General features: G+C 37.3%; 1 protein-coding gene across 1 annotated transcript in view; it reads left to right on the top strand.

Annotated features, from left to right (window-relative positions):
* The window catches only part of LOC111157881 (solute carrier family 38 member 4), a 61,757-nt gene that overhangs the window by 25,895 nt on the left and 14,669 nt on the right, over window positions 1–21,193 (top strand). The window contains exons 2-6 of the mRNA XM_022519588.1: window positions 9,768–9,997; window positions 13,669–13,759; window positions 14,259–14,374; window positions 17,126–17,199; window positions 17,668–17,760. Of these exons, the coding sequence (XP_022375296.1) occupies window positions 9,879–9,997; window positions 13,669–13,759; window positions 14,259–14,374; window positions 17,126–17,199; window positions 17,668–17,760 (493 nt within the window). The 5' untranslated portion in view covers window positions 9,768–9,878. The remainder of the gene's footprint in view (window positions 1–9,767; window positions 9,998–13,668; window positions 13,760–14,258; window positions 14,375–17,125; window positions 17,200–17,667; window positions 17,761–21,193) is intronic.

Here is a 21,193-nt window from a genome sequence, read left to right as displayed (position 1 = left end):
ATCCAATAAAAGACAAATCTACAGAGTAATTTTGAAAAATAAAGAGCAAGCTATATAAGCAAATATACCATATATAAGTTAGTAGCCCAAATGGGCACATTTGAAAAGAAAATAAGAAATGGGTAACTGGACATTTTACTTAATATTTAATGCCTTGCCTCCGCTTAAGAATTTCTTACTCAAAGAACAATGTTTACTTGCGTTTTTATGGAAATTGGGAGTTGACTCACCTGTTGTAATCCAGCATTTCTTCTGATTGGTCATCAGATTGTTCCTTCATGTCATAAATATTTAAAAGGCAGAGGACCCTTAATTCTGGATTGATTTTTAATCTTTTTCTCACCTCACTTTGATAAGTGCAACTGATGCATTTTGGTAACAGAATAAATTATATGCCAATACATTTTAACTCCTTCTCTGATGTTGGAAAGCCACGTAGATTTCTTTGAAAAGTATGAAATGTTCATTAAGAAATTCTTTAAAAACTCCAAACAGGGTTTTGCTTACTCAGCACCGTGCCTTTGGAATGGTAAGAGTGGCGGATAGAACCGACGATTTTCAGTCTTGCAGTGCCTTGAGGAGTTGGTGCCATTTGTAAGTGTCTGTCATCCTGTAAAATTTCCTCTGAATAAGCCAGCAATTCAAAGAAAAATAACTCTTCTCCTCTATAATTAATATTTTCTATGTATTCTTATTATAATTTCATTAAACATTTTGACTCCATAACTATCATTATTATTGTATTATTATACTTTGCCTTCGGTTCATAAATCTAGAAATGTTAATTTTCTAAAAGTTTTATCAACCAACCTGTAACATCTTGATACAGAATGATACCAATCAAGATTAAACTTTCAGTGAGTATTTTGCTGTATAAAAGCCAAAATTCTAAAAACAAATAGAAATTGGTGTAACTGATGTTTAATCCACATGTACAACAGTAAACTGAGTTAGCTTCTCTTTTTTTGTTTTTTGAAGAGCTGACGCAAGTTGGACAGAGGGAGGTGTTGGGGCGAGGTGGTGGTGGTGTGATTGGCTTGTCTCATTCACGCCCACTGGTCTTTAAATCATTGTCTAGATCCCCAAAGGTTCATATAAGTCAACACTGTTACAGGGGTCTGCCATTCCAAACAATTCCAGAAAGATTGCACAGGACTGGATAAATAATTAAGGTAAAGCTCTTTTTACATGAATAATTACAGAGTTAAAATGATGCTGCTTTCTTCTTTTTATGGTGTAGAGTATTTATATTTTACAGGTTAAATATTTGAATTTTTTTCTCATTTTAAAAAAGGTAACTTCAGTATAATGTCAGACATTGAAATTATTTACCTAGGTCTTAATTGCAGCTTTCTTTTGCAGATAATTTTAGGTTTGGGCATTAAATTAGGACAGTGGATAATAGAAAAGGGAAATATAGCAAAAAAATGGTAGATAACAAATATTTAGTTATTTACATCTCCTGGTTAATCATTGAATAAAGAGTGGACATAATTTGTCTTAAAAAATATGTAAGGTTTTGGAAGTACATTCTCAATACTATAACATTGAAGATTTTTTTAATCTTGAAAACAAAACACCCACAAAAACTAACCAAAGGAGGAATATCCCATGACTGCAGCAGATATGGATAGCTAAGAGTTTGAGCTGCACCATTATCAAATGAAAAAGAAAAGAGAGTTGTGACTTGCCTTTTTATCTTATATGTCCCTTTTAATGAAGGAGTATTTTTAGAGTAAACTTACTAGAAGAAACCAGGAAATTGAAGAGAATAAAAACATAGCTTTAGATTTGGAAGGGTTAAAATCAGTTACCTAAAAATAGAGCTGTACTCCTCAAATTTATCAGTTAGATGGAGGAGAATTCTTGGTGGATTTGAGTATCCCCATGTTTTGGGTATCTTACAGAGCGTATAGTTATGGTTTAACTAAATGCCCAGCTGATAGCAAAGAGTGCTTCCTAACTCAGTGAAAAAAATATTTAGACAGAGGATGTATTTCACAGTCATGGACAGTTGGCTGAAAGTTTGATTTTTGACACACTAAAGAAATGTAGGTGTGTTTTCTAGAAAAGACTACCGTATAGTCTACAGGCCAAGATCCTCCAGTTCTTCAGATTTATATTTAGGTAATGTTTTAGGGTTTTCTTGAACGTCTTCATTTTCCTACTCTTAAGAAGTATGTCAGCAAGATATAAGCACTGAGAAGTATAGTTTTATGGACTAAACTTTCGAGTTTTCTATAACTATGTTATACTGGATGCTTTGGAGGTTACTAAAGTTGTTATTTTTAATACATTAGTTACTTTAGAGAAAATAAAATGATTAAAAAAAAAAAGTACCTCTAGAGATGGCCCCATATCTATTATACAGAATGTAGACATTTTAGAATTTACTGCATCCACAATTCAGGTTCTTAAATGCCACGCTTTAATACATGAAGCATGAAGAGTTCACTATGATAATATCATACATGGTATATATATTTCTGCATTTCTAGAAACTACTGATTGGGAAAATAACTGAAATTTATGCACAAATTTAAGATATTTCTTATTGTTTAAGATGACTAGAGAATCTAGGTTGCTTTCTAAAAACAGCTAGAAATATTATTTTGCTTATATTTTATTTTAGCCTTTATATTATATTTTATTATCTTTTAGCCTTTATACCTCATCCAATGGCTGCTGGAACTCTTATATTAGCAGGCATTTAATATTCTTAGCAAAAGGAAAAGTTCTCAACATAGGGTTATTTCTTTTAACTCTTCTGGTTCTCCCTACGTATTATTTCTAAGCTATGTCTGAGTAGAGGAAAGGAATGGAAATGCTAGAAGAGGAGCCCCAGCAATAGGAAGTAGTCAAGTAAATACAGTTTTGATGTCATTAGCAGTTTCTTTTCTAAGCTGTATCTCAGACTGAATGATACTGAATGTTTTTATGGAAGCTAATTTCTGTGAAAAATCATGCCACAAACTAACAAGACATCTGACTCTCAATATTCAACTAGAATGGCATTGTTGGGGAAATTGTTCAAAAGAATTTAATATAAAAGTGACAGTAGATTGACTTCATCATTAAAGCTGTATTCATTTACCTAAGGTACATTTAAGATGTGGATTTAAGTCAGTTCCTTGGATGCAAAGATCATTTAGCTTTTAGAAGTTGTATGACCAGCTACTTCCCACTTGCTCAACCAGAAGGTAAATGACATGGGAGGCAATCTGCTAACTAAGGCTAGATTTCAGAGTAGATTCATCAGAAATAGGTAGGCATGAAAGACGAGACAGACTGGGATGGTGGGAAATGCCCTGCCAATGTCAGCTTCCTCTTCACATTTGCTTATCAGGTAAAATAAATGTTTGCAGTCACTAGGGAAGGTCATAACTTTTGCCTCGACTCAAGGACAGCTTTGCTTTCCAGATTTGAGGTCTTTCTTTGAAGTTGAACTACCTAAGTAAAATAGAAGTCTGCTTTGCTGAGAATCTCCCATGCTATGTTTCTTGAGTACCTATTCAAAGAACAAGACACAATTTTTAATAACTGGAATTTGGCTACAAATTAGGACATTTAGATAGCTCTCAATAAATGTGAAGAAACAAAGACTTCTGACAGTAAGAGTATTCTAAATACCCCTGTTTCAAGTTCTGATTTTTTATTTTCATGAATAAGTGAATTGAAGCAACAGTGCAGATGACCAGAGCACTGAAGAAGTCTTTGTATCACACAGAAACTTCACTTCATTGAAAAGCTAGACTACAGAAAATTCTGTCAGACCAAATTTGCTTTTTCTTTTAGAATAATTTTGAACATTCTTTGCGGAGCAAGGCTGTTCTTTCTTCTGGTAGCCAGAGGGAAACACTTCCATTTCACTTTGAAATATTAACTTTTTAAGGTGTAACAAGAATGCATTCTTGTATCTATAAAGGAGACCATATAGAGATGAAATGGCCTTAGTAGAATATGACACCAGGCACTGTGCCACTGTGCTGGGAACATATAGGATCTACAAACCCAGCACTCTTCCCACCTTCATGAAGCTCTCTGCCTAGTAGAAGAGACAGGTATTTATCAAATAATCACATAATTTAAAACAGAAATGCAAAGTGTGAAAAGGATGTGAAGGAGAGGAGAATATGGTACCAGAGCATATAATGGGGGGTCTAGTTTGGTTGGGGGCCTTTCTGACCATTTGGCATTTAAAGATTTTTAGGGGTTTTGTTTTTTTTTTTAACACACTTTGGGAGACACTTGGGCTTAAGAATGTGGAGAAGAACCTTCCAGGCAGAGAGAACAGCCTATTACAATGTCCCGAGGTGGCAAGGAGAAATGAAAACAGCTCAGGGTATCCAGTGAATGAGGGGAGGTGTGGTTCAATATGGGCCCAAAGAGCTGTGTGTGGGGGTTAAAGTATGTAGAGACAGATAGAGCCTTAGAATATACTAGGAACTTGGACTTTGTTCTAAAAAGTGATGAAAAAAATCATTTCAGGGCCTTTAGCAGATAGTCCTTTGGAATAACATTGGTCATGGAGAGAGCAGTGAATGAATTACTTTTAAACATTGAAAGATTGATAGGACTTAATGACAGATTGGATGTGGGTAGGGAGATTCAGGATCGACAGTGAGAGGTGTCAATATCTATAGCCAAACTCTTCCCGTGAACAATTGGGTTAATGAAGTATTGTCTACTAAGATGGAGAGCAGTAGAAGAATCTCTGCCTATGAAAATTTTATTCTCTCATAATGTTACATATCACGTATCACATATTACACATAATATATTTTTTCAATCGAGGTGTATGCCAACATCATTCTTCCTAACCTACCCATGCAAAGATTCATTGATTATTCATTAAGTAGTTATTTAGAGAGAAAAAGTAAGTAAAACTGTAAATTATGTTTTTTTGTTTTGTTTTGTTTTGTTTTGTTTTTTACCTAACAGTTCATCTGGTGCAGGGATTTTGCCTCTTTTTCTTTTTTAAAAGATTTTATTTTATTTATTTATTATTTATTTATCAGAGAGAGTGTATGAGCAGGAGGTGGGGCCAGAGGGAGAGGGAGGGAGAGAATCTCAAGTAAACTCCATGCTGAGAACAGAGCCCGACCTGGGGCTTAGTCCCACAATCCTGAGATCATGACCTGAGCTGAAACCAAGAGTGTGATGCTGAACTGACTGAGCCACCTGGTGCCCCATGGGATTCTGTCTTACTCATGCTTTCTCTTTCATAGTTTCTGGCTCATACTCCATTTTCAATATTTGTTGAATGAATAAATGCTATCTGTAAAATACTTCCACCTGAAGTATAACCATGTTAATAAATTTTAAAATTATGATATGGTCTGAATGTTTCAAGGTATGTACTTTATGCTGTAGGCAAAAGGTGCAGAATGTCTAATTGCTCATAATGTTTTAATTCTTTTTCAATTTTGTTTTAGCTGTTGTTTCCTTAAAGTAGGTCAATAATAGAATCTTCAGAGCTAAAGATATAAGCTATGAAAATGTGTTCCAGCTTTTATGAGAAGATGCCCTTGCCCAGGGCTAAAATTAGGATTTGGGGCCAAGACCTTAAATCACTGTTTCATATTTCATGGACTATGTCATGTCATAGTCAAAAGAGAATGTAATGTTTTATACCATTGTATAAATGCCATGAGATTAGGTCTCACTTTCCTTATTTGGGAAGGGTACCTACCTTGCTTACATTTTTTTGTGAGTTTTAAGAATTATAAAGTCCACTTTTATAAAAATTATAGATATGTGTATAAAATACTATGTATGTTTACATGCAGATAAAGACAGCAATTAAATTCTGATTATTAAAAGAAAGATTTTTGGGGGGGGGTTGCTGTGTGGCTCAGTCAGTTAATCATCTACTTCAGCTCAGGTCTTGATTTTGGTGTCCTGAGACCAGCCCCACATTGGGCTCCGCGTTCAGTGGGGAGTCTGTTTCTCCCTCTTCCTCTGCTCCCCTGCCCCCGACTTGTGCTTTCTTTCTCTCTCTCAAATAAACAAAATCTTTAAAATATACATATTTTTAAAAGAATGCCCAACTTTACAAAAGGCACTCGGGCCTCCTCAGCAGACAAAGAGGGGTTACAAGCAGGAATGGAAGCTCCACCCAAGAAGAAAATATGTGACAGCATTTCTTAAGCGTCTGCCTATGGCTCAGGGTTCTGGGATTGAGCCCAACATCAGGCTCCCTGCTCAGCGGGAAGCCTGCTTCTCCCTTTCCCACTCGCCCTGCTTGTATTTCACCTCCCGCTGTCTCTCTCTCTCTGCCAAATACATAAATAAAATCTTTAAAAGAAAGAAAGAAAGAAAGAAAGAAACCTGTCCAAGAGCACCTGCTGCATCCGGGAGTGGCATTCTCCAGGATGCTCCACACATAGACACTTACAGAGAAGCCACTTCTGGGACCTACAGGAGAGCAACCCATTAATGAAATGGGGCTGTAAGATTGAAGAGAAACCCCGAGTGCTACCTATCTCAGTGAACCCCAATACTCTTCATTCATAAAGATGAACAGACAATTTAGGATCACTAAGAATTTAAGGAAAACCTGACAGTGAGAGAGGGACCAAGATGAACAAACAGAATTAATCCCAGAAAAAAGACATAATTTAGGGAACAAAAGGAGCTTCTGAAAACTTCCAGTCAATGTCCTTAGAAAGATTTGAGAAAACACTGACACCATAAAACAAACAAAAAAGGTAGGATGCAAAAAGAAGGAGAAGATGAAGACCAAACTATTACAAGTTAAAAACATGATTGTGAAAAAATAATTAGTGGACAGAGTGAAAGATAAAATAGATATAGCTTAAAAGTAAACAGTGTTATACAATGGAATAGTATTCTGCCATAAAAAAGAAGGAAATCTTGCCATTTGCAGTGACATGGTTGGAGCTACAAGAGTATTCTGCTAAATAAGATAAGTCAGTCCAAGAAAGACACATATCATATGATTTCATTCATCATGGGATTTAAGAAAGAAAAGAAAAGTGGGATAAAAAGAGCGAGAGGCAAACCAAGAAACAGACTCTCAACTATAGAGAACGAACTGGTGGTTATGGATGGGAGGGGGAAATAGAGGATGGGGATGAAGGAGAACAATTGTCCTGAAGACCACTGGGTGATCTATGGAAGTGCTGAATCACTATATTATACACCTGAAAGTAATATTATACTGTATGTTATCTCACTAGACTCTAAATAAAAACTTAAAAAACAAAGTAAACTGTGTTTTTCTACTCTACTCAGTACTTCATCAAACAAAGTTTAAGGGCAAAGTAAAGCTTTTATCCAACATGAAACAACACAGAAATTTTGTTTACACTCATGGACACATTGTGTGAAAAGAGTTATTCGAGGTGGATTTCAGCACGATGCAAAATGAATGGAAGAAAGAAGATGGAATGGCATTCAGAAGACACTGGCAGCTGAATGAGACCCAGAGGATGGAGAAGGAAACCATTCAGAAAGTAAAAGGATGGGACATTCACTTGCAAAATTTTACTAACAGAGGACTTCTAGATCATTTATTATGTATTTATTATCATTTATTATTCCTTGGCTCTTTGGAACATTCCATTTACACAATCATAATGTTGTCAATGCTGATTGTGGGCTTTTAGTGTTCAGAAACAACCTACAGAAAATCGTGAGAGATTTCATTGTTTTACAGAATAGTAGGAAAGTATGAAACTCAACATTTTTTTTTTAAAGATTTTATTTATTTATTTGTCAGAGAGAGAGAGGGAGAGAGAGCGAGCACAGGCAGACAGAATGGCAGGCAGAGGCAGAGGGAGAAGCAGGCTCCCTGCCGAGCAAGGAGCCCGATGTGGGACTCGATCCCAGGACGCTGGGATCATGACCTGAGCCGAAGGCAGCTGCTTAACCAACTGAGCCACCCAGGCGTCCCGAAACTCAACATTTTATAAGTCTTTCATTAACTAAAACAATTAGGAGCTTGTGAGAGGGACAGATAGCATACTTCCTTCTAATTTCCTCACCTGTCATATGTTCAAGTCTAGAATTGATAAACCATGTCAGAGAGGTTTTAGTGAATAATTTAAATTTAGAATAACTAACTTTAAATAAGGAGCTAAAATAGAAATGATCATTCAGAGTTCCTCCTCTTAGGGGAAACTGGTCTGTGTAATGCATAGGAGAAACTTCTTTACTCATTTAATGTAAGTTTCTATTTTTTCTTTAACCATATGCTTATCTTCTATCCCCTCTGTTGACTTTTATATTTTTTCTCTTTATCTTTATCATATTAATGAGTATATTCATTTTTATTCCTTTTGCTTGTAATACTATGTGCTTTTAAAAAAGATCCTGGGAGCTACTATCTTTTTTTTTTTTTTTTTGGTTCTGGACAGTTTTCTGCCAGTGTGTCTTTCTATTTTGCTTTTCCCTGGCCTCATACTTTTCTCATAATAGGAGGTCAAGTGGGGTATATTAGACTTCTTATTCTTGTTTCCTCTACCATGTCCCTTAACTTCATATTTGTCTTTTTAACCTATTTGTGTTATAATTTGAGTGATTTCCATGGATCTATCTTTCAGTTTCATGACTCTCACTTCAGCTGAGTTCTCTTTATTTCAATGACTATATTTTTTTTGTTAGAATTCCTTTTTTGGCTCTTTTTCAAACCAACCTGATCATCTTCTTCAATGTTCTTATTTTATGGATGTTATTTCTTATTTTGAAACTTCCTATTAGTTTTTATTATATAGTGTTAAAGTCCCTTTTAGATTGCTTTGCTAGCTCCAGTTACTCCGGTATGAATCTTCTTTCTCACGCTCTCTGATGCTCACCCTGAGTTCCCGTGTATGTTCTGTGGCTTTTGTACTTTAGGGTTGTGAACTTGGCAGGCAAGTGTGAGTTGCCTGCCACAGATGTGCTGCCCAGGTGCTAGATTGCAGAGGTGGGCTCCTCGCTCAGCGGGGAGTCTGCTTCTCCCTCTGCCCCTCCCCCTACTTGTGCTCTTTCTCCTTCACTCTCTGTGCATGCTCTCTCTCTTGCAAAAATAAATAAATAAAATCTTAATTAAAAAAAAAAATGTTAACTTGTGCTGGGATCCAATGAATTAAAGGCAGAACAGAACCTAAAAGCTGAGTCTCTTTGCTGTTAAAATGCGTTTTAATTTTATATGGATGGTGACAGATACTTATTCAGAGATAAACCTGTACTTCCTTTTGGTACATTCTTAGCTTTGGCTTCCTGGTCCAAGTGCCTGGAAAGCAGCTCCCTTAGTGTTCTTACCCTGTGTTGCATATTATCAGGCGTTCTGGTGATGGGAATTCTCTCATACCCAATTAGCAAATTCAAGCAGTAATTTTCTTATCTTACTGCTAGTTGAGACACTGTTAGATTCTGCCTTGTCAGGTCTTTGTCAACAATTTACTTTCGTCTTCTTTTCTCTTAGGCAGTTTGCTTACAAGCAGGAAAGCTGCTTGAAGCTGGATGCCAGCTCTTACTGTTTTTTCTTCCCACAGTGACTAGCAAAGCACCTGCCATGTTCACCTACACAGGCTCTCTGTAAATATCCGCTGATGTAGCAATTTATTCAATGACTTTCCTTCTTCTTTGATTTTCTGTTTTTATATTCGGTAAAGGAAACTTGCCAGACATAAATTCATAGGACATTTTCAGGAGTGTAATTTCTTTCTATGTTTCTATAGAGATCCTACACAAAGTAGGTGATTCATAGTCATTTATCTAATTTAAAGAAAATCATGATTTATATCATGTTCTGCTTGCAGATAAGAGTGTTCTGAACACCAACCTAAAGTGGAAGAGCCCGAGGCTGAAGGTGCAGTGTACTGTTTACACTGAAGGAGCTGGTGTGTGGACAAGAGACGCTGGCAGCTCAAATGGACCCCATGGAGCTGAGAAATGTCAACACTGAGCCGGAGGACGAGAGCATCAGTGGAGAAAGTGCTCAAGATAGCTACACCGGGATGGGAAATTTAGACAAGGCAGCGATGAGCAGGTATGGGATTAAAAATGACCAGGTCCCATGGAAAAATGTCAGGCTTACAGATGTGCAAAACAAGGTTTTTGTCAGGAGGAACTGGATGCATTACCTAATTACAAGATAACCATGACATTGATGTTCACACATCAACTCTCTGATCCTGAAGTTCATTATTATATCATTACTATATGTCACTCTGATTTAGACTGTGTGTGACTAGAATTGAGGTTACAGTGTTCTTGTCCCCACTAATATAGAACATTTGAAGTTATCTTAACCTATCTCTCCTTTCACCTTCTGGACTATTGTCCTCTTCCTTTGACTGCCTCCTCAGTGTTGCGGCATCTCCAGAATTCTGTAGGGAGTCTTTGGTCACTAAAATGGACCTGTGAGCAAGTTCATTGACAACTCTCATGGTTCCACTCAGAGTGTGTGCCATGTCTTCAGCCTGTTAGACTTCTCAACTTCATTTCAGGTCACTCTATCCAACTGTCTACCACATATCTCTGCCGGGTGCCTTGTGTGTCTGAATTGCCTCATTTATAAAGTCAGACTTGTGATGTCTAATATTGAACTCCTATATTTCTCTTCAAAATCTCCTCCTCCTCCAGTAATTGTTGTTAGGTAAAAGTCGCCACTGTCCTATACAACTCAGTTTTAGTAGACCCGGACTACCAATCGCAAATCATCCCTTCCCCCAATCACACATCCAGTGTGTTTGATTATATCTGGTTGGTTCTAGCTCGTTAATGTTTCAAATCCACCCTCTTCTCTGTACCCATTCTGCTGCATCTTACTCTAGGATCTCATCATCTGTCACCTATAAAGCTTCTCTTTTGTCTCCCTCTCTTACATTTTGCTCACCTTCAACTGCTCTTCACATCCCTGCAAAAGTAATCTTTTACAATTGCAAAGTGACTTGGGTTCCATCCCTTAGTAAAGACTCCCCATTAGCTATAAGACAAAGATTGGGCCCTACATTGCTTGGCATGTAAGGCTCTTCATGACCTATCCCTGACCTGGCTCTCCTGTCCATCTCTTGCTCTGCTCCTTTTTTGTAGGAAAGCCTTGTTGGGCCACTCCCAGCTCCCTGCACCTTCACTCATCCTGCTCCATCTGTCTGGAATGCCATCTTTTTGTGTCACCCACCCACCTTCCCCTTTGTCTATTGATACCATTCATCCTCCAAGATATAGTTCAAAAGTGGAACTCCTATAGAGCCTTCCCTCGGGTAGAAGTGACCACCCCTTCCCTTGTGTGCCCTCTCTCCATCATTCCACGACAACAGGCTACTGGCTTCTGTGGACCCAGCACATAGCATACTGCCTGGAACATAGTAGGTGCACAATAGCCATTTGATAAAGGAAATTCATTTCTCACAAAATGGTATATAATACAAAAGATGCATGACTTCAGACATTTAAAAGGAAATGTTTGACCAGCTCTAGGCCTGAAGTAGAGAATATGACCCTCAAACAAGGACATCTCATTTCATTTCACAACATTCAGGAAAGACCATCAGGAGGAAGCCCTGTTCTTCCTCCATGGAGCCCATACAGTTGGTTTGTAAGCCGATGGACTAGAGAGATGATGGAGAAGTAACTCATGGCATTTTCTCGGTTGAGCCACTCTTGAGAAGATACAGGGTGGCAGAACTCAGGGCTTTGGGATCTGCAGAGTGGTTGCCTGAGTTGCAAGAAGATATTTATCTTCTCGTGAGCTTCAGTGAAAAACGCAGTACCTACTTGCCAATGTACCAACTCTGGGGGCTCTTGTTCGGAAGAAGGAGGCCCAGAGATATGAACCCTGCAGAGGTGACAGAGCGGAGGGGGCATCATCCTGAATAGTCTTATAGAGTCATTCAATTTTGGTCCTCTAAAAGCCACAGTGGAAAGATGGGAATGCTTTTGTTAAGCTTTGTACAATGTGTTCTGGACTACTTACAGTGACTTAGCTTTTAACTCCTGACTCAGACCCAGGTCATCACTTTACAATTTTATAATCACTTTAAGAAGATGGGTTTTGCTTATGTTTGGTTGGGATTGATCCCTTCAATGTAAGTTGCTGGGAAATTGAACATAATTCATTTATTTGGAATCATTATACTTATGTTCTCAATACATGCTGGATTCGGTATCAAAACATTTAAGACATTCAAAACATTTCTCATATATTTTGTCCAATCTTGTCATGTTTTATGATTGTAATTCATCTCATGCCAAAATAAAAACATGTGAATGCCTCGAGAAAGAAAAATCTATTTACTTCCACACTTTAAATTTTAAAAACTACTCACGGACTAAAGGATTCTAATTTATTGACTGAGGTAAAAAAAAAAAAAAAAAATAGAATGTTGGCATTCCAGAGTTTAAATCCAGGTGACACTTTTGCTTTCTAATCCTTAGGCCTGTTTTAGGCTCCATTTCATCTTATTTTGTCTGTTTCCAAATACGAACATTATGTACCAATCTCCACATAACAAGTCTATTAACTACAAATTATTAGAATAAAGCACAAAAAAGGAACAGGGAGTAAGGGGGTTCATGCAGGGATGGAAAAAAAACACCAACGGACATTATGCTTCCTAAGAGAAAGAGGAGAATGCTGGGAGATGTTCCTAATTTATACCCAGTGAATATCTAGAAAAGCACATCAAACTTAGTAACTTTGTCTGCCGGTTCTACCTGTACTTGACATTCTTCTCCTTTACTCTCCCAAAGTAACACTGTTATCTCTCTTTCTCACAAGATATTTTCAGGATTAGCTTCTGTTATAAAGGGTAATTTGTACAAATCTCCTACAGTTACTAGTCAAGCCCTTTGGACATGTGGTTGGACTAGATTTGTCTCCTCAAACCCCTGGCATATAACCCCAGGATCTGTACAGGACAGCTGTATGTGGAGACCAGCCTCTGCCCAGGTAGACCACAATCACAGTTTTTGTAAATGGTGATGGTGGAAAGCCCTGTTTCCTTCCAAGTATATCTTCAGAGTCATGAAAATCTGTGCACTCACACACAAAAACAACCAAACACAACACAGAGCTAACAGTGAACTACATTCCAGCAAGGAATATGTGACTACACAGGTGGAGCCAAGAAAAGAGGAAAACACCAGCTATGGAGTCCTGCCTGGGACTGCAAGGTGCCATGGAAGACCCTAGACTTGGAGCTCGGTGGGTGTGGGCATGTTATTTCCGTTTTCTGAGGCAGGGTCACCTCATCTGTAGAGCAGGGACATGAAAGTTCCTCTCGTAAAGATATTTGAACATTCAATGAGAGGAGGATCCCATGCCTAGGCACTTAATATTTATTGAATTAATATAATCGTCTGATTTTGGTGTGGTAGTAGTGGAGAAAACGCAGTCACTGCTCTGTACTTTCTCTTTGGGAGGGCTCAAAATGAAAACAAAATTAGATCTAACTATTCTTTTTTTTTTTTTTGCACAGTTCATGTGGGAAGAAAAAATGTGTTTTAAAAAATTATTTTCTTCCTTCATAACTTCTCTCCTTCCCAAAGTCTATTCAGGAATGGAGCCCAGCTCTTTTCTGCAAGGAAAAAAAATTTTTTTTAAGTGCTTTGTTTTTCCTCCCAGATTCAGTGACTTAGATCACCGGAAACATAACTATAATTCAGAGCATTTACTTAGATGTTTTTCCTTCATTTTCTTTTTTTATGTGCATCCAGTCAATTTACTAATGAAGATGCTGAAAGTCAGAAATTCCTGACGAATGGATTTTTAGGGGAAAAGAAGCTGGCCAATTATGATGATGAACATGTAAGTGAATCTCTGCTTTGGGGCAGTAAACAGGACTCGAGGGTGCCTGATCTACCTAGGTCTCTGTGGGAAAACAATGTGACTGAAATTTTCCAAGCCTTGATCAGCACATTCTCTGTTTATTCAGGCCCTTACTGGAATAAGGACTTGTTTTTCCTGTTCACCATATGGCTACATAAATCATTTATGAAATTCATTTGTTTTTTGGAGAAATCATTCTAATCCAAATGTAATCTGCAATCAGACATACTTTCCCTTCTTTACGTTACCCAACCGGTATTTTCTATTTTTTTCCCCAAGACCCCTGCTAAAACCAAGCATTCCTTTGAAAATTATATGCTTTTATGGAAGCAAAAGCTTTTATTCACTGTGATTTTTATCTTACTCTTCATTTTTAAACCATAAACTCCTCCAGTAAAGATAATGTGAGAATAAGGATAATTTGAAAAGGGTTCATCCTTTGGCAAATATTTGCTTAAAATACACTTTTTTCTTGAAGCATCCTGGAACCACCTCCTTTGGAATGTCTTCATTCAACCTGAGTAATGCCATCATGGGCAGTGGAATCTTGGGCCTGTCCTATGCCATGGCCAACACAGGGATCATACTTTTTATGTAAGTATATCTGGTTCAAAGCCCATGTATGCCTTGTGTTTTTTTAATTAACGATCTCAAGTTTGATCTTTGTGAACAGGAATGATCTGAGAAAGTATTAACATATTCTCTGGCTTCTAGATAAAACAACAACCTGAGGACTAATCAGAGCAGACTAATCATGGTGCTTGTTCAACCAGCTACCCCTAACCACCTCACAGAAAATATATGTGCTCAACCACCCAAAGTACTGGAGCAGCCCTACCAGTTCAAAGGAAGCATTTTACAAAGTGATTCTCTGTAAAAAAGACCTTTCCCAGAAGCAGATACAATTGTATCACACTGTGAAGGAAAAGATCCCATCCCAAACCAGGCTTACAGAGTCCTGCATGCCCTGGTCCCATCTTGTGCCCCATCCCCTACACACTCTAGATGCCTGATACAATGAGCACACTGGCTTTCTCTCCATCCCAGAAGGTTCCATATTCCCCTCTCACCACAGGGCCTTTGCACATGGTCCTAGAATTCTTTTTCCTTTCTTCATCTAGTTGACTTCTCATAGGACAGCTCACCCTCACCCAAGTTATGCCATTGTTGACCTCCATGACTGGGACAAATACTTATTATACACACCCCACAATTTTAATTCTTTAGTGCAGTTATTCGATTTATTTGGTTAGTATCTCTCTCCTTTGCTAGACTATAATCTCCAGGGGATTGAGCCCCTGTCTGTTTTCACTCACCACATGTCTGTATCCCCGAGACCTAGTACAGTGCTTGGGACAGAAATATTTACAGACAGGCCCGAGTTTATTCCTAAACCTAGGTACTTGGTCAAATGCTGCCTAAGGGCAGCAGCATCACGACCTGGGTGATGGATACCACATTGTCTGTGACAAATAGCCACAGATGTTCCTGTGCATTACATACAGCCTGGTATTTTCTAAGACACAGTTGGCAGCCATGGAATTCTTCACAGGAATACAGTCTAATATTAGGCAACTGTGTGAATGCAGATCACCATCTCTAATGCAATGTTAGAGCATTAAATAGCTGTCTAAGAATGCAATGCTTATGTTATAAATATATGCCATTTATGTATTGAGCATCACTTAGGATTAGATAATCACACAGTTATTTGAGGGCTAAGGATCAGGCAGAACTATAAATATTTATATTGTGTTACTGCTCTGATCTGTTTTGGGTATAATATTTTTTAGCTGGATGCATTTTTATATCAATGTCACGTTTGAAACAAAGTCATTTTTTTTAATCCTCTGAATCTTAATGGCTTAGAGATGTATTCATACACACAGTTGTATACTTTTATCATAGGCCCTATCTCTAAGACAGACTGCCTTCTCCTTATTCATTATACGTACTGTTACAATTAGGCAGTTATCATCGATGACTGAGGAATAGAAATAAGAGACTCTTCCCCTGACCCTAGGCCTAGGGCCACAAGATGATTTTCATGGGAGGACAATATTCCACTTTTAAAACCGAGGCCCTCATTTCAGGCCTAAACATTTAACAGATTATACTGTCCAGAGCAATTACGTTGTGGGATATTGGAAGGTGTATATCCAAGGAGCACAGATTGAATTTGGTTATACCCCTTAATTCACAGCAAGTGACACAGGATTTCATTGGTTTTACTTTTAGTATTCCCTGCCAAAGGAAGTATGGTTTTAGAACACAGGGAATGCTCATTATTTTTCCAGGAAACAAAATTCTGTAATCCAAATCTCATCTTAGGTGAGTTCACAGGTTTATGGAAACTTATATAAGTAAGTCATTGATTAGACAGTTCTGATAAATGTATTTTGTGGAAAACAAGAGCACAAGATAGCTAGTGTAGTTATAAAAATGTGTAACTCATGGCCAAATGTACATTTGCAACATTGACTTCATCAGGAATTACCAAAGAATTAGATCAATTGTGGGGAAAATGTTTAATGTGTTCTGGCTGTGTAAAACAAAGAATAAGGGGTTTTTTGGTTTGTTTGTTTTTTTTTTATGATGTCAGATAAATTTACTATTATTCCTTTATTTATTATATAGATGCTTTCATCTGTGCTCTTGTTTTTGCTTTCCAATTCTTGTTTTTGGAGAAACAATGATCACTGTATGCATAAGGAATTCATACATGCCTGTGGACATGTAGACGGTCCTGACCCAGAAATGATTCTTTCTGACCACAACACAAAAAGACATTTTTCTGAGCCCTATCCTTCCCTTTCTCTGTTGCTCTGTTATACAGGCAACTGCCTGACCCTCTGGTTCACACAGTATCTTATTGTCTCATGTGCAGGATCCGTAGTGATGCAGGTTAGACTCTGCATGCTCTGGCTTCTGTATTTCTAGATTTTACATTAAAGGCTAGCCAGCTTGTCAAGTAGCCCTTCAATTATAAATGTTGCTGAGAATAGCACACAAATATGACGGACATATATTCATAAGCTGAACAAGTGGATAGAATATTTGCTAATTCTGCTATACATTTAGCATCTGAGTTATGAACCAGATTCTACTAGTGGGTAACACTAAAAAAAAAAAAAAAAAGAAAAGAAATGCGAGGAACTTCCAGTGGTATGTTTTAGCACATAAAATAGAGCGACTTCCAAAGAATTTCTCAGCTTCCCCAAAATCCACATACTTTTGGAAAGTTAATGGCTGAAAGGACCAGTGTGATAATTTATGATAATATCTAACATGAGTGTGTCTTATTTATTATAGAAATTTACTGTCTACTCTCTGTTCCCTTCCCAGAATCATGCTGCTTGCTGTAGCAATATTATCACTCTACTCAGTTCACCTTTTATTAAAGACCGCCAAGGAAGGAGGTATGCTATCCCTCAAGTCCAAGATGTTCTACTTTGAACCTTGTTGAATGCTAATTCAGTCTATTGCCTCTAACTACAGGAGGATTTTAGTCAATTTCATATTTCATTTTCTTCTGGCCCCAATGACATGGCTTCTCAATGTTTTTAGTAATTTGGGGCAGCTAAGAGAAGTGAAAGGCAACTGGCTCAGGTTCAAGCCAAATAGGAAAAAGGAGTCTTGATGGATGACAGAAATAACAGTTCTGACTTGCTGCACAGAGCTAAGATGAATGAAGCCATTGCTTCTCGTCTGCGGAACATTTAACATGTTTTGTATTGGTTTCTAAGATCGCATCTTTGGGGTTTATAATTTCTATGTGGTGTTTATGTACACCTTTGAGACTCTAATGTACAATTATAGAAATAGTTTAGTCATTAAAACAATACTTTCAAACGGTTGTTTTTTGTTTCTTTTACTTTTTATTATAGGGTCTTTAATTTATGAAAAACTAGGGGAAAAGGCATTTGGATGGCCTGGAAAAATTGGAGCTTTTGTTTCCATTACAATGCAGAACATTGGAGGTAAGGACATATAATGTTCGCTACTACTTAACTTTCTAAAGAATGCTTAATAAACCAGAAAACTCTTACAGCAATGAACAAACACTTTAAATACAGAAAAACAACTGCTTTATATTCAGAAATTTTAAAAATAAGGATTCTTAAGTAGATTTGCTGTCCTTCTTTAATTAAAAATAATATCTAAGAAAATATTATATAGGATCCCACTAAATGAATTCTAGAAGTAAAACAGAAAGTAAAAGCTTTCTTGATTTCAAAGGCTATTATGGCTTTCATTTAAATTTACAAGATTAAAGGTTAGTGCTTATTTCTGTCATTGCCAGAACAGTTGATGTTTCATACATATGACTGAGTCTATTTCATAAACCTGAAAATTAAGTATCTGAGAGGCATAGCAAAATATAAGGGGTCCTTGAGGAAGCCTGCACAGAGCCAGCCTATTGGAGTGTGTCCCGAGAAGTTGTGCAAAAGGAAAAATCTGGCTAGGTAGACATCAGGAGCATTATATTAAAACCACAAATCCCTTGGTTCTACAAATTCTTATAATACCAGAGTAGAACCTAGGAATATGTATTTTTAATAGTGTTCCAGGTCATCTGTTTGCCCATCAGCTTCACCAGCCCTGTGGAGTCTTTGACCCTCAGAAGGCATCCAGACCCTTGAGTCCTATGTCCTACTGCCTACGTCCTCTTAGATCACCTGGAATCTATCATCCCACAGTGCTGCTTACTTCCTCACTTCCTCTCCAGTCCCCAAACCTGCCATTTTATTCTTTTCTTCTTTCTTTCCTCAATGAACAATACCAGCAGCATCCAGTTTCTTGAGCCAAACATCATAGGTGTCATCCTATAACCTCTCCCTCCCTCCTTAACCCTGAACATTCAATCAAATATCAGCTCCTGTCCATTCTGGTTTTTTACCTGTCTTGAGATGTTCTCTCCTTCTAGCTCTCCATCACAGTTCAGGTGGTCACTGTTTGTGCTCAGACTCTTGCAGTAGCCTTCTAACTGGGCTTCCTACCTTGAGTTTCTCCTGCTCCTATCTCAGATTTATCTTCCAAGTTCACTATCTCAGATGCAAATCTAGTCTTGCTTCTCACATGCATAAAATTCTTCAGCATGACCTTGTTATTTTCAGGATAAAACTTAAACTTTTTGGACGATCACATAAGGATCTTCATCTTTTTTCTGCCTACCTTTTGGATATCTTTCCTACTATCCCCATACCTACCTAGCTAGCTAGCTATCTTCTATATGTCCTGTCATACCATAACAAACATATTCAGTTCCCCTACTCTTGGAGTCCCCCAGCCCAAATCCACCCCCCCCAACACACACATGTTCTTTCTGTTTGCTCCCATGACCCATTGCTTCTCTAGACTAGTACATATTAGTCCCTCCAGGTTCCCTTGTCCCTGTTTGTATGTATCAGACATGACACTGATTTTTTAAAATATTTTAAAGCACTTGAGTAGAGAATAGACTTTGGGAGTCCGGTACACCTAAATTTGAGTCTGTTTTTGTCACTGTGACTTTACTTATCTAATTTTTCCATCTATAAAAATGAGAGTAATATTTCATCTCACAAGGTCATTGTGAGGGTAAAATCAGATAACATATGGCCCATAATAAGGGTTCAGTACATCCTTTCCTCCCTCGTTCTTGGATTCAATGTCTCTGGAGCCTTCCTGATTATTTTTTAAATGGGCATTTTTATAATTATAAGACAAATATATGCTAATTGTGAAAAACTAAAACATTACATAAATATATTAATTATAAAGAAATGTTTAGAAATAACTACTCCAAGGTTTTCCTCTATGCAAAATTTAATAAATATATTGTTACTGATAAAATCAAATCATCTTATAATACTGATTTGAAGCTTCCTTTTTTTACTTGACAATATGCCTTGAATGTATTTGCATACTATTCTTTTAAATGGCTTTTGAATTTTCCATTGCGCAAATGTACCATAATGGGCTTACTGAATCCCTTATTGATGTTGGATTGTTTCCAATTTTTCACTATGACAAATAATTGCTGCAATAAGTAAATTTGCACAGAGATCTTGCAAGGAGGTGACCCTTCTTAAATAAAATCATTGGAGTTATCTAGGATTTCTGGAATAAGGCAATTCTCTTAATAAGTTTTATCCAACTAAACCTGCTCCTACTAATGTATGGTTGGTAAGCAGCTAAATAAAATCCAGGCATTTCTTAATGATTTGTATTTATTTCTTTTCGTATCTATATATATTGAGACTATTTTGGCAGTAATTCCCTGGATTGTTTCCTACATTTTACTGGTTTGGGACCACAAGCCACCCCCCACAGAATAGATTGCTTTACATTTGGTTCAAATTTTCAGCCTTTTCAAGACTTAAAATGTAAGGCATTTCATAAGATCACCTCATAGTTGATCTAATTTACTTGTTTGGATAACTGAAATAACTGGGCAATCACATATTTAGCCCTAAACCCAATGAGCTAAGGGGCAACAACACTGTCTTTTGCTCACAGTGTAGCTACCATTATGCTTCTAAATAATGGCATAAATGATAAAATGGTCTCTCAGTCAAGATGCACACCCATGGAAGAAGTGTGGCTTTAAGGGAATAAAAGAAAATTTCATCCACCATTCCTGAAAATGCTCTCACTTTGGTTATTCTATGTGATTAGTAGTTATATTAGCCTAAGGGAAATCACTTTTATTTCTGTATTTAGCAACTCCACATTTAGAATGTTTAATTTTCTCAATCCCCTGAAAAATTAACATTTACCGCAGATGTTTCAACATTAGCAGAATAATGTTGACATTAACCAGACAGGTCTGGATCATTCTAAATTTTCAAAGACCAAACACATTAACAGTGGTGACATCACTGAAAGTCAGCAATTAACAGCTCTAAAATTGAAGGGTACCTCACTGAGCCAGTTAATCAGAAATATCTCCTCTGTTTGCGCTCTGTAAGATTTAGCTTTAGCCAAGGTCTTTGTAAAGATTAACCAAATAATATTTACAGAAGACACATCAGGTATTGTAAAAATAATTTCATTTCACAATAGAGAAGAAACACTGGCCTGAAGTGAGGGATCTTATATTTTGCTTGTGGTCTGTTGTTCTCAATCTGTGAGATCTTGGACATGTCAAGGAAACTTTTAAACCTTTATATCCTCACCTGTGGAATGAAAATAGCCTACACCTTGTTGTCTTACATGGCTTTTCAACTGCTCAAATGGAGTAATCTGCAGGACTGACCAATATAGGGAATCAATATCACCATTATTACTTTTGTTGGTTCCCTCAAAGAAATCCTTTGAAACTATTAATAGTACAATTTGCAACTTAGATATCTGCTTTCACATGTCTGTGAGCAAAAATTCACCAGAAAGGTGTAGGATACACTTAAACATTGCAATGCAAAACTTGTC

The sequence above is a fragment of the Enhydra lutris genome, unplaced genomic scaffold (genome assembly GCF_002288905.1).
Source record: "Enhydra lutris kenyoni isolate GAN:26980312 unplaced genomic scaffold, ASM228890v2 scaffoldscaffold56, whole genome shotgun sequence".
Classification (NCBI taxonomy): Eukaryota; Metazoa; Chordata; class Mammalia; order Carnivora; family Mustelidae; genus Enhydra; species Enhydra lutris.
This window is presented reverse-complemented; position numbering and strand designations above follow the sequence as displayed.